General features: G+C 44.5%; 1 protein-coding gene across 4 annotated transcripts in view; it reads left to right on the top strand.

Moving 5' to 3' along the window:
- Positions 1–25,457, top strand: part of LOC135554330 (multiple C2 and transmembrane domain-containing protein 2-like) — a 112,600-nt gene that overhangs the window by 58,362 nt on the left and 28,781 nt on the right. For all 4 annotated transcript variants that reach the window (XM_064986581.1, XM_064986600.1, XM_064986591.1 and 1 more), the window contains 5 exons: positions 1,747–1,933; positions 10,253–10,346; positions 10,488–10,590; positions 10,809–10,911; positions 18,694–18,795. In XM_064986581.1, the coding sequence (XP_064842653.1) occupies positions 1,747–1,933; positions 10,253–10,346; positions 10,488–10,590; positions 10,809–10,911; positions 18,694–18,795 (589 nt within the window). The remainder of the gene's footprint in view (positions 1–1,746; positions 1,934–10,252; positions 10,347–10,487; positions 10,591–10,808; positions 10,912–18,693; positions 18,796–25,457) is intronic.

A 25,457-nucleotide genomic window follows, 5' to 3' on the forward strand; every position in this document is an offset into this window, starting at 1 on the left:
GATCCCTTTAATTACAACTTGGGTCATTCTGGATCCCTGTAGTTACAACATGGTCATTCTGGATCCCTGTAGTTACAACATGGTCATTCTGGATCTCTGTAGTTACAACACGGGTTATTCTGGATCCCTTTAGTTACAACATGGGTCATTCTAGATCCCTTTAGTTACAACATGGGTCATTCTGGATCTCTTTAGTTACAACATGGTCATTCTGGATCCCTTTAGTCACAACATGGGTCATTCTGGATCCCTTTAGTTACAACATGGGTCATTCTGGATCTCTTTAGTTACAACATGGTCATTCTGGATATCTTTAGTTACAACATGGGTCATTCTGGATCTCTTTAGATACAACATGGTTATTCTGGATCCCTTTAGTTACAACATGGCTCATTCTGGATCTCTGTAGAATCATTGTGATGTCAAATGAATGATACCACTGATTTGTCTGTCTTTCAGCCATCAACTTTATAGTCTCTTTTCCTTGCAAATGCATAAGACGAACCTTTCCTCCTTGTTTGAACCAAAACATACGGCCTCATATTGTTGATGTGTGTGTTCTGTCTCTGTGTGTTCTGTCTCTGTGTGTTCTGTCTCTGTGTGTTCTGTCTCTGTGTGTTCTGTCTCTGTGTATTCTGTCTCTGTGAGTCCTGTCTCTGTGTGTTCTGTCTCTGTGAGTCCTGTCTCTGTGTGTCCTGTCTCTGTGTGTTCTGTCTCTGTGTGTTCTGTCTCTGTGTGTCCTGTCTTTGTGTGTCTCTGTGTGTCCTGTCTCTGTGTGTCCTGTCTCTGTGTGTCTCTGTGTCCTGTCTCTGTCTGTCTCTGTGTGTCCTGTCTCTGTCTGTCTCTGTGTGTCCTGTCTCTGTGTGTCCTGTCTCTGTGTCCTGTCTCTGTCTGTCTCTGTGTGTCCTATCTCTGTGTCCTGTCTCTGTGTGTCCTGTCTCTGTGTGTCCTGTCTCTGTCTGTCTCTGTGTGTCCTGTCTCTGTGTGTCCTGTCTCTGTGTCCTGTCTCTGTGTCCTGTCTCTGTCTGTCTCTGTGTGTCCTGTCTCTGTGTCCTGTCTCTGTGTGTCCTGTCTCTGTCTGTCTCTGTGTGTCCTGTCTCTGTGTCCTGTCTCTGTGTCCTGTCTCTGTGTCCTGTCTCTGTCTGTCTCTGTCTGTCTCTGTGTGTCCTGTCTCTGTGTCCTGTCTCTCTGTGTCCTGTCTCTGTGTCCTGTCTCTGTGTGTCCTGTCTCTGTGTGTTCTGTCTCTCTGTGTCCTGTCTCTGTGTGTCCTGTCTCTCTGTGTCCTGTCTCTGTGTCCTGTCTCTCTGTGTCCTGTCTCTGTGTGTTCTGTCTCTGTGTCCTGTCTCTCTGTGTCCTGTCTCTGTGTCCTGTCTCTGTGTGTCCTGTCTCTGTGTGTTCTGTCTCTCTGTGTCCTGTCTCTGTGTGTCCTGTCTCTCTGTGTCCTGTCTCTGTGTGTTCTGTCTCTCTGTGTCCTGTCTCTCTGTGTCCTGTCTCTGTGTCCTGTCTCTGTGTCCTGTCTCTGTGTCCTGTCTCTGTGTCCTGTCTCTGTCTGTCTCTGTCTGTCTCTGTGTGTTCTGTCTCTGTGTCCTGTCTCTGTGTCCTGTCTCTGTGTGTCCTGTCTCTGTGTCCTGTCTCTCTGTGTCCTGTCTCTGTGTCCTGTCTCTGTGTGTCCTGTCTCTGTGTGTCCTGTCTCTCTGTATCCTGTCTCTGTGTCCTGTCTCTGTGTCCTGTCTCTGTGTGTACCAGGTGTGAGGTGGACCTGTCCAGTGTTCTACCCAACCAGTCTCAGCTGTTCACGCGGGTTCTGAAAGAGGGAAAAGGTCGTGTGGTCTTCCTGATCACTCTGAGCACGTGTAGTGGCGTCTCCATCTCCGACATGTGTGCCCCGCCCCTCGAGGAGCCTCAGGAGAGAGAGAGAACTCTGGAGAAATACGTCAGTCCTGTTATAATATATATATACCTCCTCTGTTATAGAGACATCAGTCCTGTTATAATATATATATACCTCCTCTGTTATAGAGACATCAGTACTGTTGTTTTACTGAGTCAGTCCTGTTATAATATATATACCTCCTCTGTTATAGAGACATCAGTCCTGTTATAATATATATACCTCCTCTGTTATAGAGACATCAGTCCTGTTATAATATATATATACCTCCTCTGTTATAGAGACATCAGTACTGTTATAATATATATATACCTCCTCTGTTATAGAGACATCAGTCCTGTTATAATATATATATACCTCCTCTGTTATAGAGACATCAGTCCTGTTATAATATATATATATACCTCCTCTGTTATAGAGACATCAGTCCTGTTATAATATATATATACCTCCTCTGTTATAGAGACATCAGTCCTGTTATAATATATATATACCTCCTCTGTTATAGAGACATCAGTCCTGTTATAATATATATATACCTCCTCTGTTATAGAGACATCAGTCCTGTTATAATATATATATACCTCCTCTGTTATAGAGACATCAGTCCTGTTATAATATATATATACCTCCTCTGTTATAGAGACATCATCAGTCCTGTTATAATATATATATACCTCCTCTGTTATAGAGACATCAGTCCTGTTATAATATATATATACCTCCTCTGTTATAGAGACATCAGTCCTGTTATAATATATATATACCTCCTCTGTTATAGAGACATCAGTCCTGTTATAATATATATATACCTCCTCTGTTATAGAGACATCAGTCCTGTTATAATATATATATACCTCCTCTGTTATAGAGACATCAGTCCTGTTATAATATATATATATACCTCCTCTGTTATAGAGACATCAGTCCTGTTATAATATATATATATACCTCCTCTGTTATAGAGACATCAGTCCTGTTATAATATATATATACCTCCTCTGTTATAGAGACATCAGTACTGTTATAATATATATATACCTCCTCTGTTATAGAGACATCAGTCCTGTTATAATATATATATACCTCCTCTGCTATAGAGACATCAGTCCTGTTATAATATATATATACCTCCTCTGTTATAGAGACATCAGTCCTGTTATAATATATATATACCTCCTCTGTTATAGAGACATCAGTCCTGTTATAATATATATATACCTCCTCTGTTATAGAGACATCAGTCCTGTTATAATATATATATACCTCCTCTGTTATAGAGACATCAGTACTGTTATAATATATATATACCTCCTCTGTTATAGAGACATCAGTCCTGTTATAATATATATATACCTCCTCTGTTATAGAGACATCAGTCCTGTTATAATATATATATACCTCCTCTGTTATAGAGACATCAGTCCTGTTATAATATATATATACCTCCTCTGTTATAGAGACATCAGTCCTGTTATAATATATATATACCTCCTCTGTTATAGAGACATCAGTCCTGTTATAATATATATATACCTCCTCTGTTATAGAGACATCAGTCCTGTTATAATATATATATACCTCCTCTGTTATAGAGACATCAGTCCTGTTATAATATATATATACCTCCTCTGTTATAGAGACATCAGTCCTGTTATAATATATATATACCTCCTCTGTTATAGAGACATCAGTCCTGTTATAATATATATATACCTCCTCTGTTATAGAGACATCGGTCCTGTTATAATATATATATACCTCCTCTGTTATATAGACATCAGTCCTGTTATAATATATATATACCTCCTCTGTTTTAGAGACATCAGTCCTGTTATAATATATATATACCTCCTCTGTTATAGAGACATCAGTCCTGTTATAATATATATATACCTCCTCTGTTATAGAGACATCAGTCCTGTTATAATATATATATACCTCCTCTGTTATAGAGACATCAGTCCTGTTATAATATATATATACCTCCTCTGTTATAGAGACATCAGTCCTGTTGTTTTACAGGGTCAGTCCTGTCTGTAATGTGTTGTTTCATAGGGTCAGTCCTGTCTGTAATGTGTTGTTTACAGGGTCAGTCCTGTCTGTAATGTGTTGTTTACAGGGTCAGTCCTGTCTGTAATGTGTTGTTTACAGGGTCAGTCCTGTCTGTAATGTGTTGTTTCACAGGGTCAGTCCTGTCTGTAATGTGTTGTTTCACAGGGTCAGTCCTGTCTGTAATGTGTTGTTTTACAGGGTCAGTCCTGCCTGTAATGTGTTGTTTCACAGGGTCAGTCCTGTCTATAATGTGTTGTTTACAGGGTCAGTCCTGTCTATAATGTGTTGTTTACAGGGTCAGTCCTGTCTGTAATGTGTTGTTTTACAGGGTCAGTCCTGTCTATAATGTGTTGTTTACAGGGTCAGTCCTGTCTGTAATGTGTTGTTCCACAGGGTCAGTCCTGTTAGTTAACAGACTCTGTTTCTGATGTTGTTTACAGGGTCAGTCCTGTCTGTAATGTGTTGTTTACAGGGTCAGTCCTGTTAGTTAACAGACTCTGTTTCTGATGTTGTTTACAGGGTCAGTCCTGTCTGTAATGTGTTGTTTTACAGGGTCAGTCCTGTTAGTTAACAGACTCTGTTTCTGATGTTGTTTACAGGGTCAGTCCTGTCTGTAATGTGTTGTTCCACAGGGTCAGTCCTGTCTGTAATGTGTTGTTTTACAGGGTCAGTCCTGTCTGTAATGTGTTGTTTTACAGGGTCAGTCCTGTCTGTAATGTGTTGTTTTACAGGGTCAGTCCTGTTAGTTAACAGACTCTGTTTCTGATGTTGTTTACAGGGTCAGTCCTGTCTGTAATGTGTTGTTTTACAGGGTCAGTCCTGTCTGTAATGTGTTGTTTCACAGGGTCAGTCCTGTCTGTAATGTGTTGGTTTACAGGGTCAGTCCTGTCTGTAATGTGTTGTTTCACAGGGTCAGTCCTGTCTGTAATGTGTTGTTTACAGGGTCAGTCCTGTTAGTTAACAGGCTCTGTTTCTGATGTTGTTTACAGGGTCAGTCCTGTCTGTAATGTGTTGTTTTACAGGGTCAGTCCTGTCTGTAATGTGTTGTTTCACAGGGTCAGTCCTGTCTGTAATGTGTTGTTTACAGGGTCAGTCCTGTCTGTAATGTGTTGTTTTACAGGGTCAGTCCTGTCTGTAATGTGTTGTTCCACAGGGTCAGTCCTGTTAGTTAACAGGCTCTGTTTCTGATGTTGTTTCACAGGGTCAGTCCTGTCTGTAATGTGTTGTTTTACAGGGTCAGTCCTGTCTGTAATGTGTTGTTTTACAGGGTCAGTCCTGTCTGTAATGTGTTGTTTTACAGGGTCAGTCCTGTCTGTAATGTGTTGTTCCACAGGGTCAGTCCTGTTAGTTAACAGGCTCTGTTTCTGATGTTGTTCCACAGGGTCAGTCCTGTTAGTTAACAGGCTCTGTTTCTGATGTTGTTCCACAGGGTCAGTCCTGTCTGTAATGTGTTGTTTTACAGGGTCAGTCCTGTCTGTAATGTGTTGTTTCACAGGGTCAGTCCTGTCTGTAATGTGTTGTTTTGCAGGGTCAGTCCTGTCTGTAATGTGTTGTTTACAGGGTCAGTCCTGTCTGTAATGTGTTGTTTTACAGGGTCAGTCCTGTCTGTAATGTGTTGTTTTGCAGGGTCAGTCCTGTCTGTAATGTGTTGTTTACAGGGTCAGTCCTGTCTGTAATGTGTTGTTTTACAGGGTCAGTCCTGTCTGTAATGTGTTGTTTCACAGGGTCAGTCCTGTCTGTAATGTGTTGTTTTACAGGGTCAGTCCTGTCTGTAATGTGTTGTTTACAGGGTCAGTCCTGTCTGTAATGTGTTGTTTTACAGGGTCAGTCCTGTCTGTAATGTGTTGTTTTACAGGGTCAGTCCTGTCTGTAATGTGTTGTTTTACAGGGTCAGTCCTGTCTGTAATGTGTTGTTTTACAGGGTCAGTCCTGTCTGTAATGTGTTGTTTTACAGGGTCAGTCCTGTCTATAATGTGTTGTTCACAGGGTCAGTCCTGTCTGTAATGTGTTGTTTCACAGGGTCAGTCCTGTCTGTAATGTGTTGTTTTACAGGGTCAGTCCTGTCTGTAATGTGTTGTTCCACAGGGTCAGTCCTGTTAGTTAACAGGCTCTGTTTCTGATGTTGTTTCACAGGGTCAGTCCTGTCTGTAATGTGTTGTTTTACAGGGTCAGTCCTGTTAGTTAACAGGCTCTGTTTCTGATGTTGTTTCACAGGGTCAGTCCTGCCTGTAATGTGTTGTTCCACAGGGTCAGTCCTGTCTATAATGTGTTGTTTCACAGGGTCAGTCCTGTCTGTAATGTGTTGTTTACAGGGTCAGTCCTGTCTGTAATGTGTTGTTTACAGGGTCAGTCCTGTCTGTAATGTGTTGTTCACAGGGTCAGTCCTGTCTGTAATGTGTTGTTCACAGGGTCAGTCCTGTCTGTAATGTGTTGTTTACAGGGTCAGTCCTGTTAGTTAACAGGCTCTGTTTCTGATGTTGTTTACAGGGTCAGTCCTGTCTGTAATGTGTTGTTTACAGGGTCAGTCCTGTCTGTAATGTGTTGTTTACAGGGTCAGTCCTGTTAGTTAACAGGCTCTGTTTCTGATGTTGTTTTACAGGGTCAGTCCTGTCTGTAATGTGTTGTTTACAGGGTCAGTCCTGTTAGTTAACAGGCTCTGTTTCTGATGTTGTTTACAGGGTCAGTCCTGTCTGTAATGTGTTGTTTTACAGGGTCAGTCCTGTCTGTAATGTGTTGTTTACAGGGTCAGTCCTGTCTGTAATGTGTTGTTTACAGGGTCAGTCCTGTTAGTTAACAGGCTCTGTTTCTGATGTTGTTTTACAGGGTCAGTCCTGTCTGTAATGTGTTGTTTACAGGGTCAGTCCTGTTAGTTAACAGGCTCTGTTTCTGATGTTGTTTACAGGGTCAGTCCTGTCTGTAATGTGTTGTTTACAGGGTCAGTCCTGTCTGTAATGTGTTGTTTACAGGGTCAGTCCTGTCTATAATGTGTTGTTTCACAGGGTCAGTCCTGTCTATAATGTGTTGTTTCACAGGGTCAGTCCTGTCTGTAATGTGTTGTTTTACAGGGTCAGTCCTGTCTGTAATGTGTTGTTTACAGGGTCAGTCCTGTCTGTAATGTGTTGTTTACAGGGTCAGTCCTGTCTGTAATGTGTTGTTTACAGGGTCAGTCCTGTCTGTAATGTGTTGTTTTACAGGGTCAGTCCTGTCTATAATGTGTTGTTTACAGGGTCAGTCCTGTCTATAATGTGTTGTTTACAGGGTCAGTCCTGTCTGTAATGTGTTGTTTACAGGGTCAGTCCTGTCTATAATGTGTTGTTTACAGGGTCAGTCCTGTCTGTAATGTGTTGTTTACAGGGTCAGTCCTGTCTATAATGTGTTGTTTACAGGGTCAGTCCTGTCTGTAATGTGTTGTTCCACAGGGTCAGTCCTGTTAGTTAACAGACTCTGTTTCTGATGTTGTTTTACAGGGTCAGTCCTGTCTGTAATGTGTTGTTTACAGGGTCAGTCCTGTCTATAATGTGTTGTTTACAGGGTCAGTCCTGTCTGTAATGTGTTGTTTTACAGGGTCAGTCCTGTCTGTAATGTGTTGTTTCACAGGGTCAGTCCTGTCTATAATGTGTTGTTTACAGGGTCAGTCCTGTCTGTAATGTGTTGTTTCACAGGGTCAGTCCTGTCTGTAATGTGTTGTTTACAGGGTCAGTCCTGTCTATAATGTGTTGTTTACAGGGTCAGTCCTGTCTGTAATGTGTTGTTTACAGGGTCAGTCCTGTCTATAATGTGTTGTTTACAGGGTCAGTCCTGTTAGTTAACAGACTCTGTTTCTGATGTTGTTTTACAGGGTCAGTCCTGTCTGTAATGTGTTGTTTACAGGGTCAGTCCTGTCTATAATGTGTTGTTTACAGGGTCAGTCCTGTCTGTAATGTGTTGTTTTACAGGGTCAGTCCTGTCTGTAATGTGTTGTTTCACAGGGTCAGTCCTGTCTGTAATGTGTTGTTTACAGGGTCAGTCCTGTTAGTTAACAGACTCTGTTTCTGATGTTGTTTTACAGGGTCAGTCCTGTCTGTAATGTGTTGTTTACAGGGTCAGTCCTGTCTGTAATGTGTTGTTTACAGGGTCAGTCCTGTCTGTAATGTGTTGTTTTACAGGGTCAGTCCTGTCTGTAATGTGTTGTTTTACAGGGTCAGTCCTGTCTGTAATGTGTTGTTTCACAGGGTCAGTCCTGTCTGTAATGTGTTGTTCACAGGGTCAGTCCTGTTAGTTAACAGGCTCTGTTTCTGATGTTGTTTACAGGGTCAGTCCTGTCTGTAATGTGTTGTTTACAGGGTCAGTCCTGTCTGTAATGTGTTGTTTACAGGGTCAGTCCTGTTAGTTAACAGGCTCTGTTTCTGATGTTGTTTTACAGGGTCAGTCCTGTCTGTAATGTGTTGTTTACAGGGTCAGTCCTGTTAGTTAACAGGCTCTGTTTCTGATGTTGTTTACAGGGTCAGTCCTGTCTGTAATGTGTTGTTTTACAGGGTCAGTCCTGTCTGTAATGTGTTGTTTACAGGGTCAGTCCTGTCTGTAATGTGTTGTTTACAGGGTCAGTCCTGTTAGTTAACAGACTCTGTTTCTGATGTTGTTCCACAGGGTCAGTCCTGTCTGTAATGTGTTGTTTTACAGGGTCAGTCCTGTCTGTAATGTGTTGTTTACAGGGTCAGTCCTGTCTGTAATGTGTTGTTTACAGGGTCAGTCCTGTCTATAATGTGTTGTTTCACAGGGTCAGTCCTGTCTATAATGTGTTGTTTCACAGGGTCAGTCCTGTCTGTAATGTGTTGTTTTACAGGGTCAGTCCTGTCTGTAATGTGTTGTTTACAGGGTCAGTCCTGTCTGTAATGTGTTGTTTACAGGGTCAGTCCTGTCTGTAATGTGTTGTTTACAGGGTCAGTCCTGTCTGTAATGTGTTGTTTTACAGGGTCAGTCCTGTCTATAATGTGTTGTTTACAGGGTCAGTCCTGTCTATAATGTGTTGTTTACAGGGTCAGTCCTGTCTGTAATGTGTTGTTTACAGGGTCAGTCCTGTCTATAATGTGTTGTTTACAGGGTCAGTCCTGTCTGTAATGTGTTGTTTACAGGGTCAGTCCTGTCTATAATGTGTTGTTTACAGGGTCAGTCCTGTCTATAATGTGTTGTTTACAGGGTCAGTCCTGTCTGTAATGTGTTGTTCCACAGGGTCAGTCCTGTTAGTTAACAGACTCTGTTTCTGATGTTGTTTTACAGGGTCAGTCCTGTCTGTAATGTGTTGTTTACAGGGTCAGTCCTGTCTATAATGTGTTGTTTACAGGGTCAGTCCTGTCTGTAATGTGTTGTTTTACAGGGTCAGTCCTGTCTGTAATGTGTTGTTCCACAGGGTCAGTCCTGTCTGTAATGTGTTGTTTACAGGGTCAGTCCTGTCTGTAATGTGTTGTTTCACAGGGTCAGTCCTGTCTGTAATGTGTTGTTTACAGGGTCAGTCCTGTCTGTAATGTGTTGTTTCACAGGGTCAGTCCTGTCTGTAATGTGTTGTTTACAGGGTCAGTCCTGTCTATAATGTGTTGTTTACAGGGTCAGTCCTGTCTGTAATGTGTTGTTTACAGGGTCAGTCCTGTCTATAATGTGTTGTTTACAGGGTCAGTCCTGTTAGTTAACAGACTCTGTTTCTGATGTTGTTTTACAGGGTCAGTCCTGTCTGTAATGTGTTGTTTACAGGGTCAGTCCTGTCTATAATGTGTTGTTTACAGGGTCAGTCCTGTCTGTAATGTGTTGTTTTACAGGGTCAGTCCTGTCTGTAATGTGTTGTTTCACAGGGTCAGTCCTGTCTGTAATGTGTTGTTTACAGGGTCAGTCCTGTTAGTTAACAGACTCTGTTTCTGATGTTGTTTTACAGGGTCAGTCCTGTCTGTAATGTGTTGTTTACAGGGTCAGTCCTGTCTGTAATGTGTTGTTTACAGGGTCAGTCCTGTCTGTAATGTGTTGTTTTACAGGGTCAGTCCTGTCTGTAATGTGTTGTTTACAGGGTCAGTCCTGTCTGTAATGTGTTGTTTACAGGGTCAGTCCTGTCTGTAATGTGTTGTTTACAGGGTCAGTCCTGTCTGTAATGTGTTGTTTACAGGGTCAGTCCTGTCTGTAATGTGTTGTTTACAGGGTCAGTCCTGTCTGTAATGTGTTGTTTACAGGGTCAGTCCTGTCTGTAATGTGTTGTTTTACAGGGTCAGTCCTGTCTGTAATGTGTTGTTTACAGGGTCAGTCCTGTTAGTTAACAGACTCTGTTTCTGATGTTGTTCCTCTCAGAGTTTCAAAAGTTCCTTCAGGAACCTCCGGGATGTTGGTTTCCTTCAAGTTAAGATTATCAAGGCTACTGATCTGTTGGCAGCTGATTTAAATGGTATGAAGCACTTCACTCTGAACTTCTTCATTTCACTGTAGAACTAGATATATCCTTTAGTGTTGCACTATATTTTACCACAAAAGCTACTGTATATAGACACTAACTCTGGCTGTGTGGTTGGGTGGGTGTCTGTTGCAGGGAAGAGTGATCCGTTCTGTGTGTTGGAGTTGGGGAACGACAGACTGCAGACTCACACCATCTATAAAACCCTCAACCCCAACTGGAACAAAGTCTTCACCTTGTCAGTCACACACCTGCTTTTTACCCTCTTCGTTATCCTTTAAACATGGGATTTAACGTGGTGTTACACATCTGTCATTTTAAAGATGTTCTTTTGTATTACGATATTTCTCACACCAGTCGATGGCCAGTTGCCATATAAACCAGCCATCTAATCCCAGGTTAATGTTTCAGTGGATGTTTCTGCTGTATTTATATCCATGTGTGTGTGTTGTCCAGCCCAGTAAAAGACATCCATGATATTCTGGAGCTGACCATCTTTGATGAGGATGGAGACAAAGCACCTGACTTCCTGGGCAAAGTGGCCATTCCTCTACTTTCTGTAAGTAGTAACCTGGCCATTCCTCTACTCTCTGTAAGTAGTATAGTGGCCATTCTCTGCTTTCTGTGAGTAGCATAGTGGCCATTCTCTGCTTTCTGTGAGTAGCATAGTGGCCATTCTCTGCTTTCTGTGAGTAGCATAGTGGCCATTCTCTGCTTTCTGTAAGTAGTAACCTGGCCATTCCTCTGCTTTCTGTGAGTAGCATAGTGACCATTCCACTGCTTTCTGTGAGTAGCATAGTGGCCATTCCTCTGCTTTCTGTGAGTAGCATAGTGGCCATTCCTCTGCTTTCTGTGAGTAGCATAGTGGCCATTCTCTGCTTTCTGTAAGTAGTAACCTGGCCATTCCTCTGCTTTCTGTGAGTAGCATAGTGACCATTCCACTGCTTTCTGTGAGTAGCATAGTGGCCATTCCTCTGCTTTCTGTGAGTAGCATAGTGGCCATTCCTCTGCTTTCTGTAAGTAGCATAGTGGCCATTCCTCTGCTTTCTGTGAGTAGCATAGTGACCATTCCTCTGCTTTCTGTGAGTAGCATAGTGACCATTCCTCTGCTTTCTGTGAGTAGCATAGTGACCATTCCTCTGCTTTCTGTGAGTAGCATAGTGGCCATTCTTCTGCTTTCTGTGAGTAGCATAGTGGCCATTCTCTGCTTTCTGTAAGTAGTAACCTGGCCATTCCTCTGCTTTCTGTGAGTAGCATAGTGACCATTCCACTGCTTTCTGTGAGTAGCATAGTGGCCATTCCTCTGCTTTCTGTGAGTAGCATAGTGGCCATTCCTCTGCTTTCTGTAAGTAGCATAGTGGCCATTCCTCTGCTTTCTGTGAGTAGCATAGTGACCATTCCTCTGCTTTCTGTGAGTAGCATAGTGACCATTCCTCTGCTTTCTGTGAGTAGCATAGTGGCCATTCTTCTGCTTTCTGTGAGTAGCATAGTGGCCATTCCTCTGCTTTCTGTGAGTAGCAGAGTGGCCATTCCTCTGCTTTCTGTAAGTAGTAACCTGGCCATTCCTCTGCTTTCTGTAAGTAGCATAGTGGCCATTCCTCTGCTTTCTGTGAGTAGCATAGTGGCCATTCCTCTGCTTTCTGTGAGTAGCATAGTGGCCATTCCTCTGCTTTCTGTAAGTTATAAAGTGGCCATTCTCTGCTTTCTGTGAGTAGTATAGTGGCCATTCCTCTGCTTTCTGTGAGTAGCATAGTGGCCATTCCTCTGCTTTCTGTAAGTAGCATAGTGGCCATTCCTCTGCTTTCTGTGAGTAGCATAGTGGCCATTCCTCTGCTTTCTGTAAGTTATAAAGTGGCCATTCTCTGCTTTCTGTGAGTAGCATAGTGGCCATTCCTCTGCTTTCTGTAAGTAGCATAGTGGCCATTCCTCTGCTTTCTGTGAGTAGCATAGTGGCCATTCCTCTGCTTTCTGTAAGTTATAAAGTGGCCATTCTCTGCTTTCTGTGAGTAGCATAGTGACCATTCCTCTGCTTTCTGTGAGTAGCATAGTGGCCATTCCTCTGCTTTCTGTGAGTAGCAGAGTGGCTATTCCTCTGCTTTCTGTAAGTAGTAACCTGGCCATTCCTCTGCTTTCTGTAAGTAGCATAGTGGCCATTCCTCTGCTTTCTGTAAGTAGCATAGTGGCCATTCCTCTGCTTTCTGTGAGTAGCATAGTGACCATTCCTCTGCTTTCTGTGAGTAGCATAGTGACCATTCCTCTGCTTTCTGTGAGTAACATAGTGGCCATTCCTCTGCTTTCTGTAAGTAGCATAGTGGCCATTCCTCTGCTTTCTGTGAGTAGCATAGTGGCCATTCCTCTGCTTTCTGTAAGTAGCATAGTGGCCATTCCTCTGCTTTCTGTGAGTAGCATAGTGGCCATTCCTCTGCTTTCTGTAAGTTATAAAGTGGCCATTCTCTGCTTTCTGTGAGTAGCATAGTGGCCATTCCTCTGCTTTCTGTGAGTAGCATAGTGGCCATTCTCTGCTTTCTCTAAGTTATAAAGTGGCCATTCTCTGCTTTCTGTGAGTAGCATAGTGACCATTCCTCTGCTTTCTGTGAGTAGCATAGTGGCCATTCCTCTGCTTTCTGTGAGTAGCATAGTGGCCATTCCTCTGCTTTCTGTGAGTAGCATAGTAGCCATTCCTCTGCTTTCTGTAAGTTATAAAGTGGCCATTCTCTGCTTTCTGTGAGTAGCATAGTGGCCATTCCTCTGCTTTCTGTGAGTAGCATAGTGGCCATTCTCTGCTTTCTCTAAGTTATAAAGTGGCCATTCTCTGCTTTCTGTGAGTAGCATAGTGACCATTCCTCTGCTTTCTGTGAGTAGCATAGTGGCCATTCCTCTGCTTTCTGTGAGTAGCATAGTGGCCATTCCTCTGCTTTCTGTGAGTAGCATAGTGGCCATTCCTCTGCTTTCTGTAAGTAGCATAGTGACCATTCCTCTGCTTTCTGTAAGTTATAAAGTGGCCATTCTCTGCTTTCTGTGAGTAGCATAGTGACCATTCCTCTGCTTTCTGTGAGTAGCATAGTGGCCATTCCTCTGCTTTCTGTGAGTAGCAGAGTGGCCATTCCTCTGCTTTCTGTAAGTAGTAACCTGGCCATTCCTCTGCTTTCTGTAAGTAGCATAGTGGCCATTCCTCTGCTTTCTGTAAGTAGCATAGTGGCCATTCCTCTGCTTTCTGTGAGTAGCATAGTGACCATTCCTCTGCTTTCTGTGAGTAGCATAGTGACCATTCCTCTGCTTTCTGTGAGTAACATAGTGGCCATTCCTCTGCTTTCTGTAAGTAGCATAGTGGCCATTCCTCTGCTTTCTGTGAGTAGCATAGTGGCCATTCCTCTGCTTTCTGTAAGTAGCATAGTGGCCATTCCTCTGCTTTCTGTGAGTAGCATAGTGGCCATTCCTCTGCTTTCTGTAAGTTATAAAGTGGCCATTCTCTGCTTTCTGTGAGTAGCATAGTGGCCATTCCTCTGCTTTCTGTGAGTAGCATAGTGGCCATTCTCTGCTTTCTCTAAGTTATAAAGTGGCCATTCTCTGCTTTCTGTGAGTAGCATAGTGACCATTCCTCTGCTTTCTGTGAGTAGCAGAGTGGCCATTCCTCTGCTTTCTGTAAGTAGTAACCTGGCCATTCCTCTGCTTTCTGTAAGTAGCATAGTGGCCATTCCTCTGCTTTCTGTAAGTAGCATAGTGGCCATTCTCTGCTTTCTGTGAGTAGCATAGTGGCCATTCCTCTGCTTTCTGTGAGTAGCATAGTGGCCATTCTCTGCTTTCTCTAAGTTATAAAGTGGCCATTCTCTGCTTTCTGTGAGTAGCATAGTGACCATTCCTCTGCTTTCTGTGAGTAGCATAGTGGCCATTCCTCTGCTTTCTGTGAGTAGCATAGTGGCCATTCCTCTGCTTTCTGTGAGTAGCATAGTGGCCATTCCTCTGCTTTCTGTAAGTAGCATAGTGACCATTCCTCTGCTTTCTGTGAGTAGCATAGTGGCCATTCTCTGCTTTCTGTGAGTAGCATAGTGGCCATTCCTCTGCTTTCTGTGAGTAGCATAGTGGCCATTCCTCTGCTTTCTGTAAGTAGCATAGTGGCCATTCTCTGCTTTCTCTAAGTTATAAAGTGGCCATTCTCTGCTTTCTGTGAGTAGCATAGTGGCCATTCCTCTGCTTTCTGTGAGTAGCATAGTGGCCATTCTCTGCTTTCTGTGAGTAGCATAGTGGCCATTCCTCTGCTTTCTGTGAGTAGCATAGTGGCCATTCCTCTGCTTTCTGTGAGTAGCATAGTGGCCATTCTCTGCTTTCTCTAAGTTATAAAGTGGCCATTCTCTGCTTTCTGTGAGTAGCATAGTGACCATTCCTCTGCTTTCTGTGAGTAGCATAGTGGCCATTCCTCTGCTTTCTGTGAGTAGCATAGTGGCCATTCCTCTGCTTTCTGTGAGTAGCATAGTGGCCATTCCTCTGCTTTCTGTAAGTAGCATAGTGACCATTCCTCTGCTTTCTGTGAGTAGCATAGTGGCCATTCCTCTGCTTTCTGTGAGTAACATAGTGACCATTCCTCTACTCTCTGTGAGTAACATAGTGACCACTCCTCTACTCTCTGTAAGTAGCATAGTGGCCACTCCTCTACTCTCTGTGAGTAACATAGTGACCACTCCTCTACTCTCTGTAAGTAGCATATTGGCCACTCCTCTACTCTCTGTGAGTAACATAGTGGCCACTCCTCTACTCTCTGTGAGTAACATAGTGACCACTCCTCTACTCTCTGTGAGTAACATAGTGACCATTCCTCTACTCTCTGTGAGTAACATAGTGACCATTCCTCTACTCTCTGTCAGTAAGTCAGTAACATAGTGACCATTCCTCTGCTTTCTGTGAGTAGCATAGTGGCCATTCCTCTACTCTCTGTGATTAACATAGTGACCACTCCTCTGCTTTCTGTGAGTAGCATAGTGGCCATTCCTCTGCTTTCTGTGAGTAGCATAGTGGCCATTCCTCTGCTTTCTGTAAGTTATAAAGTGGCCATTCTCTGCTTTCTGTGAGTAGCATAGTGGCCATTCCTCTACTCTCTGTGAGTAACATAGTGACCACTCCTCTGCTTTCTGTGAGTAGCATAGTGGCCATTCCTCTGCTTTCTGTGAGTAGCATAGTGGCCATTCCTCTGCTTTCTGTAAGTTATAAAGTGGCCATTCTCTGCTTTCTGTGAGTAGCATAGTGGCCATTCCTCTACTCTCTGTGAGTAACATAGTGACCACTCCTCTGCTTTCTGTGAGTAGCATAGTGGCCATTCCTCTGCTTTCTGTGAGTAGCATAGTGGCCATTCCTCTGCTTTCTGTAAGTTATAAAGTGGCCATTCTCTGCTTTCTGTGAGTAGCATAGTGGCCATTCCTCTACTCTCTGTCAGTAACATAGTGACCATTCCTCTGCTTTCTGTGAGTAGCATAGTGGCCATTCCTCTACTCTCTGTGAGTAGCATAGTGACCACTCCTCTACTCTCTGTGAGTAACATAGTGGCCACTCCTCTACTCTCTGTGAGTAACATAGTGGCCATTCTCTGCTTTCTGTGAGTAGCATAGTGGCCATTCCTCTACTCTCTGTCAGTAACATAGTGACCATTCCTCTGCTTTCTGTGAGTAGCATAGTGACCACTCCTCTACTCTCTGTGAGTAACATAGTGGCCATTCCTCTACTCTCTGTGAGTAACATAGTGACCACTCCTCTACTCTCTGTGAGTAACATAGTGACCATTCCTCTACTCTCTGTGAGTAACATAGTGACCACTCCTCTACTCTCTGTGAGTAACATAGTGGCCATTCCTCTACTCTCTGTGAGTAACATAGTGACCACTCCTCTACTCTCTCTGTCAGTAACATAGTGACCACTCCTCCCTCTACTCTCTGTGAGTAACATAGTGGCCATTCCTCTACTCTCTGTGAGTAACATAGTGACCACTCCTCTACTCTCTGTGAGTAACATAGTGACCACTCCTCTACTCTCTCTGTCAGTAACATAGTGACCATTCCTCTACTCTCTGTGAGTAACATAGTGACCACTCCTCTACTCTCTCTGTCAGTAACATAGTGACCACTCCTCTACTCTCTCTGTCAGTAACATAGTGGCCATTCCTCTACTCTCTGTGAGTAACATAGTGACCACTCCTCTACTCTCTGTGAGTAACATAGTGACCACTCCTCTACTCTCTGTGAGTAACATAGTGACCACTCCTCTACTCTCTGTCAGTAACATAGTGACCACTCCTCTACTCTCTGTGAGTAGCATAGTGACCACTCCTCTACTCTCTGTGAGTAACATAGTGACCACTCCTCTACTCTCTCTGTCAGTAACATAGTGACCACTCCTCTACTCTCTCTGTCAGTAACATAGTGACCACTCCTCTACTCTCTCTGTCAGTAACATAGTGACCACTCCTCTACTCTCTGTGAGTAACATAGTGGCCATTCCTCTACTCTCTGTGAGTAACATAGTGACCACTCCTCTACTCTCTGTGAGTAACATAGTGACCATTCCTCTACTCTCTGTGAGTAACATAGTGACCACTCCTCTACTCTCTCTGTCAGTAACATAGTGACCACTCCTCTACTCTCTGTGAGTAACATAGTGACCACTCCTCTACTCTCTCTGTCAGTAACATAGTGACCACTCCTCTACTCTCTCTGTCAGTAACATAGTGGCCATTCCTCTACTCTCTGTGAGTAACATAGTGACCACTCCTCTACTCTCTGTGAGTAACATAGTGACCACTCCTCTACTCTCTGTGAGTAACATAGTGACCACTCCTCTACTCTCTGTCAGTAACATAGTGACCATTCCTCTACTCTCTGTCAGTAACATAGTGACCACTCCTCTACTCTCTGTGAGTAACATAGTGACCACTCCTCTACTCTCTGTGAGTAACATAGTGACCACTCCTCTACTCTCTGTGAGTAACATAGTGACCACTCCTCTACTCTCTGTGAGTAACATAGTGACCATTCCTCTACTCTCTGTCAGTAAGTCAGTAACATAGTGACCATTCCTCTACTCTCTGTCAGTAACATAGTGACCACTCCTCTACTCTCTGTGAGTAACATAGTGACCACTCCTCTACTCTCTGTGAGTAACATAGTGACCACTCCTCTACTCTCTCTGTCAGTAACATAGTGGCCACTCCTCTACTCTCTGTGAGTAACATAGTGACCACTCCTCTACTCTCTGTGAGTAACATAGTGACCACTCCTCTACTCTCTCTGTCAGTAACATAGTGACCACTCCTCTACTCTCTGTGAGTAACATAGTGACCACTCCTCTACTCTCTGTGAGTAACATAGTGACCACTCCTCTACTCTCTGTCAGTAACATAGTGACCATTCCTCTACTCTCTGTCAGTAACATAGTGACCACTCCTCTACTCTCTGTGAGTAACATAGTGACCACTCCTCTACTCTCTGTGAGTAACATAGTGACCACTCCTCTACTCTCTCTGTCAGTAACATAGTGGCCACTCCTCTACTCTCTGTGAGTAACATAGTGACCACTCCTCTACTCTCTCTGTCAGTAACATAGTGGCCACTCCTCTACTCTCTGTGAGTAACATAGTGACCACTCCTCTACTCTCTGTGAGTAACATAGTGACCACTCCTCTACTCTCTGTGAGTAACATAGTGACCACTCCTCTACTCTCTCTGTCAGTAACATAGTGACCACTCCTCTACTCTCTCTGTCAGTAACAAAGTGACCACTCCTCTACTCTCTGTGAGTAACATAGTGACCATTCCTCTACTTTCTGTGATTAACATAGTGACCATTCCTCTACTCTCTGTGAGTAACATAGTGACCATTCCTCTACTCTCTGTGATTAACATAGTGACCATTCCTCTACTCTCTGTGAGTAACATAGTGACCATTCCTCTACTTTCTGTGATTAACATAGTGACCATTCCTCTACTCTCTGTGAGTAACATAGTGACCATTCCTCTGCTTTCTGTGAGTAGCATAGTGGCCATTCCTCTACTCTCTGTGAGTAACATAGTGACCACTCCTCTACTTTCTGTGATTAACATAGTGACCATTCCTCTACTCTCTGTGAGTAACATAGTGACCACTCCTCCAGTCTCTGGGAGTAACATAGTGGCCATTCCTCTACTCTCTGTGAGTAACATAGTGACCACTCCTCCAGTCTCTGGGAGTCCACGTCAAGAGGGCCTTACAGTCCAGTCCAGTCATGTCTTCACCCTCTGTTTTCCAGTAATCCACTGTTCCAGCTTAGTGTTGGTCTCTATATATTACCTGTACATTACATTACACTCTCTGTCCCCTCCAGATCCACAATGGTCAACCGATCTGCTGTCCCTTGAAGAAAGAGGATCTGGGGGGTCTGTCTAAAGGAAGCATCTCCCTAGAGCTGGAGCTCGTCTTTAACCCAGTGAGTCCAATCACACTGTCTGATGCCCTTCCAGTCTATTCTGTTGGCCAGGGCCCATAGGGTATAGGGGGCTGTTCTGTAGGGTCATCTGGACCGGTCCTGTCAGATACTGTACTGTAGGGTCATCTGGACCGATGGACCGGTCCTGTCAGATACTGTACTGTAGGGTCATCTGGACCGGTCCTAACAGATACTGTACTGTAGGGTCATCTGGACCAGTCCTGACAGATACTGTACTGTAGGGTCATCTGGACCGATGGACCGGTCCTATCAGATACTGTACTGTAGGGTCATCTGGACCAGTCCTGTCAGATACTGTACTGTAGGGTCATCTGGACCGATGGACCGGTCCTATCAGATACTGTACTGTAGGGTCATCTGGACCAGTCCTGACAGATACTGTACTGTAGGGTCATCTGGACCGATGGACCTGTCCTATCAGATATTGTATTGTAGGGTCATCTGGACCGGTCCTGACAGATACTGTACTGTAGGGTCATCTGGACCAGTCCTGTCAGATACTGTACTGTAGGGTCATCTGGACCAGTCCTGTCAGATACTGTACTGTAGGGTCATCTGGACCGATGGACCAGTCCTGACAGATACTGTACTGTAGGGTCATCTGGACCAGTCCTGTCAGATACTGTACTGTAGGGTCATCTGGACCGATGGACCGGTCCTATCAGGTACTGTACTGTAGGGTCATCTAGACCGGTCCTATCAGGTACTGTACTGTAGGGTCATCTGGACCGATGGACCGGTCCTGTCAGATACTGTACTGTAGGGTCATCTGGACCGATTGACCGGTCCTGACAGATACTGTACTGTAGGGTCATCTGGACCAGTCCTGTCAGATACTGTACTGTAGGGTCATCTGGACCGATGGACCAGTCCTGACAGATACTGTACTGTAGGGTCATCTGGACCAGTCCTGTCAGATACTGTACTGTAGGGTCATCTGGACCGATGGACCGGTCCTATCAGGTACTGTACTGTAGGGTCATCTAGACCGGTCCTGTCAGATACTGTACTGTAGGGTCATCTGGACCAGTCCTGACAGATACTGTACTGTAGGGTCATCTGGACCGATGGACCGGTCCTATCAGATACTGTACTGTAGGGTCATCTGGACCAGTCCTGTCAGATACTGTACTGTAGGGTCATCTGGACCGATGGACCTGTCCTATCAGATATTGTATTGTAGGGTCATCTGGACCGGTCCTGACAGATACTGTACTGTAGGGTCATCTGGACCAGTCCTGACAGATACTGTACTGTAGGGTCATCTGGACCAGTCCTGTCAGATACTGTACTGTAGGGTCATCTGGACCAGTCCTGTCAGATACTGTACTGTAGGGTCATCTGGACCAGTCCTGTCAGATACTGTACTGTAGGGTCATCTGGACCGATGGACCAGTCCTGACAGATACTGTACTGTAGGGTCATCTGGACCAGTCCTGTCAGATACTGTACTGTAGGGTCATCTGGACCGATGGACCGGTCCTATCAGGTACTGTACTGTAGGGTCATCTAGACCGGTCCTATCAGGTACTGTACTGTAGGGTCATCTGGACCGATGGACCGGTCCTGTCAGATACTGTACTGTAGGGTCATCTGGACCGATTGACCGGTCCTGACAGATACTGTACTGTAGGGTCATCTGGACCAGTCCTGTCAGATACTGTACTGTAGGGTCATCTGGACCGATGGACCAGTCCTGACAGATACTGTACTGTAGGGTCATCTGGACCAGTCCTGTCAGATACTGTACTGTAGGGTCATCTGGACCGATGGACCGGTCCTATCAGGTACTGTACTGTAGGGTCATCTAGACCGGTCCTGTCAGATACTGTACTGTAGGGTCATCTGGACCAGTCCTGACAGATACTGTACTGTAGGGTCATCTGGACCAGTCCTGTCAGATACTGTACTGTAGGGTCATCTGGACCGATGGACCGGTCCTGTCAGATACTGTACTGTAGGGTCATCTGGACCAATGGACCGGTCCTGTCAGATACTGTACTGTAGGGTCATCTGGACCAGTCCTGACAGATACTGTACTGTAGGGTCATCCGGACCAGTCCTGACAGATACTGTACTGTAGGGTCATCTGGACCGATGGACCAGTCCTGACAGATACTGTACTGTAGGGTCATCTGGACCGGTCCTGACAGATACTGTACTGTAGGGTCATCTGGACCAGTCCTGTCAGATACTGTACTGTAGGGTCATCTGGACCAGTCCTGTCAGATACTGTACTGTAGGGTCATCTGGACCGATGGACCAGTCCTGTCAGATACTGTACTGTAGGGTCATCTGGACCAGTCCTGTCAGATACTGTACTGTAGGGTCATCTGGACCAGTCCTGTCAGATACTGTACTGTAGGGTCATCTGGACCAGTCCTGTCAGATACTGTACTGTAGGGTCATCTGGACCAATGGACCGGTCCTGTCAGATACTGTACTGTAGGGTCATCTGGACCAGTCCTGACAGATACTGTACTGTAGGGTCATCTGGACCAGTCCTGACAGATACTGTACTGTAGGGTCATCTGGACCGGTCCTGTCAGATACTGTACTGTAGGGTCATCTGGACCAGTCCTGTCAGATACTGTACTGTAGGGTCATCTGGACCAGTCCTGTCAGATACTGTACTGTAGGGTCATCTAGACCGGTCCTGTCAGATACTGTACTGTAGGGTCATCTGGACCGATGGACCAGTCCTGACAGATACTGTACTGTAGGGTCATCTGGACCAGTCCTGTCAGATACTGTACTGTAGGGTCATCTGGACCAGTCCTGTCAGATACTGTACTGTAGGGTCATCTGGACCAATGGACCGGTCCTGTCAGATACTGTACTGTAGGGTCATCTGGACCAGTCCTGACAGATACTGTACTGTAGGGTCATCTGGACCAGTCCTGTCAGATACTGTACTGTAGGGTCATCTGGACCAGTCCTGACAGATACTGTACTGTAAGGTCATCTGGACCAGTCCTGACAGATACTGTACTGTAGGGTCATCTGGACCAGTCCTGTCAGATACTGTACTGTAGGGTCATCTGGACCAGTCCTGACAGATACTGTACCGTAAGGTCATCTGGACCAGTCCTGACAGATACTGTACTGTAGGGTCATCTGGACCAGTCCTGTCAGATACTGTACTGTAGGGTCATCTGGACCAGTCCTGACAGATACTGTACTGTAGGGTCATCTGGACCGATGGACCGGTCCTGTCAGATACTGTACTGTAGGGTCATCTGGACCAATGGACCGGTCCTGTCAGATACTGTACTGTAGGGTCATCTGGACCAGTCCTGTCAGATACTGTACTGTAGGGTCATCTGGACCAGTCCTGACAGATACTGTACTGTAGGGTCATCTGGACCAGTCCTGACAGATACTGTACTGTAGGGTCATCTGGACCAGTCCTGACAGATACTATACTGTAGGGTCATCTGGACCAGTCCTGACAGATACTGTACTGTAGGGTCATCTGGACCGATGGACCAGTCCTGACAGATACTGTACTGTAGGGTCATCTGGACCAGTCCTGTCAGATACTGTACTGTAGGGTCATCTGGACCAGTCCTGACAGATACTGTACTGTAGGGTCATCTGGACCAGTCCTGTCAGGTACTGTACTGTAGGATCATCTCGACCAGTCCTGACAGATACTGTACTGTAGGGTCATCTGGACCGGTCCTGTCAGATACTGTACTGTAGGGTCATCTGGACCGATGGACCGGTCCTGTCAGATACTGTACTGTAGGGTCATCTGGACCAGTCCTGTCAGATACTGTACTGTAGGGTCATCTAGACCGGTCCTGTCAGATACTGTACTGTAGGGTTATCTGGACCGGTCCTGACAGATTCTGTACTGTACTGTGTGCGGGAACAACCTGTGTCTTCCTCCATCTCTCTCTATTTAAACAGGAACAACCTGTGTCTTCCTCCATCTCTCTCTATTTAAACAGGAACAACCTGTGTCTTCCTCCATCTCTCTCTCTATTTAAACAGGAACAACCTGTGTCTTCCTCCATCTCTCTCTATTTAAACAGGAACAACCTGTGTCTTCCTCCATCTCTCTCTATTTAAACAGGAACAACCTGTGTCTTCCTCCATCTCTCTCCATTTAAACAGGAACAACCTGTGTCTTCCTCCATCTCTCTCTATTTAAACAGGAACAACCTGTGTCTTCCTCCATCTCTCTCTCTATTTAAACAGGAACAACCTGTGTCTTCCTCCGTCTCTCTCTATTTAAACAGGAACAACACGTGTCTTCCTCCATCTCTCTCTCTATTTAAACAGGAACAACCTGTGTCTTCCTCCATCTCTCTCTATTTAAACATGAACAACCTGTGTCTTCCTCCATCTCTCTCTATTTAAACAGGAACAACCTGTGTCTTCCTCCATCTCTCTCTATTTAAACAGGAACAACCTGTGTCTTCCTCCATCTCTCTCTATTTAAACAGGAACAACCTGTGTCTTCCTCCATCTCTCTCTATTTAAACAGGAACAACCTGTGTCTTCCTCCGTCTCTCTCTATTTAAACAGGAACAACCTGTGTCTTCCTCCATCTCTCTCTCTATTTAAACAGGAACAACCTGTGTCTTCCTCCATCTCTCTCTCTATTTAAACAGGAACAACCTGTGTCTTCCTCCGTCTCTCTCTCTATTTAAACAGGAACAACCTGTGTCTTCCTCCATCTCTCTCTATTTAAACAGGAACAACCTGTGTCTTCCTCCATCTCTCTCTATTTAAACAGGAACAACCTGTGTCTTCCTCCATCTCTCTCTCTATTTAAACAGGAACAACCTGTGTCTTCCTCCGTCTCTCTCTCTATTTAAACAGGAACAACCTGTGTCTTCCTCCATCTCTCTCTATTTAAACAGGAACAACCTGTGTCTTCCTCCGTCTCTCTCTATTTAAACATGAACAACCTGTGTCTTCCTCCATCTCTCTCTATTTAAACAGGAACAACCTGTGTCTTCCTCCATCTCTCTCTCCATTTAAACAGGAACAACCTGTGTCTTCCTCCATCTCTCTCTATTTAAACAGGAACAACCTGTGTCTTCCTCCATCTCTCTCTATTTAAACAGGAACAACCTGTGTCTTCCTCCATCTCTCTCTATTTAAACAGGAACAACCTGTGTCTTCCTCCATCTCTCTCTATTTAAACAGGAACAACCTGTGTCTTCCTCCATCTCTCTCTATTTAAACAGGAACAACCTGTGTCTTCCTCCATCTCTCTCTATTTAAACAGGAACAACCTGTGTCTTCCTCCGTCTCTCTCTCCATTTAAACAGGAACAACCTGTGTCTTCCTCCATCTCTCTCTATTTAAACAGGAACAACCTGTGTCTTCCTCCGTCTCTCTCTCCATTTAAACAGGAACAACCTGTGTCTTCCTCCATCTCTCTCTATTTAAACAGGAACAACCTGTGTCTTCCTCCATCTCTCTCTATTTAAACAGGAACAACCTGTGTCTTCCTCCATCTCTCTCTATTTAAACAGGAACAACCTGTGTCTTCCTCCATCTCTCTCCATTTAAACAGGAACAACCTGTGTCTTCCTCCGTCTCTCTCTATTTAAACAGGAACAACCTGTGTCTTCCTCCGTCTCTCTCTATTTAAACATGAACAACCTGTGTCTTCCTCCGTCTCTCTCTCCAATTGCTCTTAAATACAAGTAAAACTAAATGCTCTTCAACCTCTTCGCTTGCTGCACCTGCCCTCCTGTCCAACATCACTACTCTGGACGGCTCTGATTTAGAATACGTGGACAACTACAAATACTTAGGTGTCTGGTTAGACTGTAAACTCTCCTTCCAGACCCATATCAAACATCTCCAATCCAAAGTTAAATCTAGAATTGGCTTCCTATTTCACAACAAAGCATCCTTCACTCATGCTGCCAAACATACCCTTGTAAAACTGACCATCCTACCAATCCTCGACTTCGGCGATGTCATTTACCAAATACCCTCCAATACCCTACTCAACAAATTGGATGCAGTCTATCACAGTGCAATCCGTTTTGTCACCAAAGCCCCATATACTACCCACCATTGCGACCTGTACGCTCTCGTTGGCTGGCCCTCGCTTCATACTCGTCGCCAAACCCACTGGCTCCATGTCATCTACAAGACCCTGCTAGGTAATGTCCCCCCTTATCTCAGCTCGCTGGTCACCATAGCATCTCCCACCTGTAGCACACGCTCCAGCAGGTATACCTCTCTAGTCACCCCCAAAACCAATTCTTTCTTTGGACGCCTCTCCTTCCAGTTCTCTGCTGCCAATGACTGGAACGAACTACAAAAATCTCTGAAACTGGAAACACTTATCTCCCTCACTAGCTTTAAGCACCAGCTGTCAGAGCAGCTCACAGATTACTGTACCTGTACATAGCCCACCTATATTTTAGCCCAAACAACTACCTCTTTCCCTACTGTATTTAATTTATTTATTTATTTTGCTCCTTTGCACCCCATTATTTTTATTTCTACTTTGCAGATTCTTCCATTGCAAATCTACCATTCCAGTGTTTTACTTGCTATATTGTATTTACTTTGCCACCATGGCCTTTTTTGCCTTTACCTCCCTTATCTCACCTCATTTGCTCACATCGTATATAGACTTGTTTATACTGTATTATTGACTG

The sequence above is a fragment of the Oncorhynchus masou genome, chromosome 2 (genome assembly GCF_036934945.1).
Source record: "Oncorhynchus masou masou isolate Uvic2021 chromosome 2, UVic_Omas_1.1, whole genome shotgun sequence".
NCBI lineage: Eukaryota > Metazoa > Chordata > Actinopteri > Salmoniformes > Salmonidae > Oncorhynchus > Oncorhynchus masou.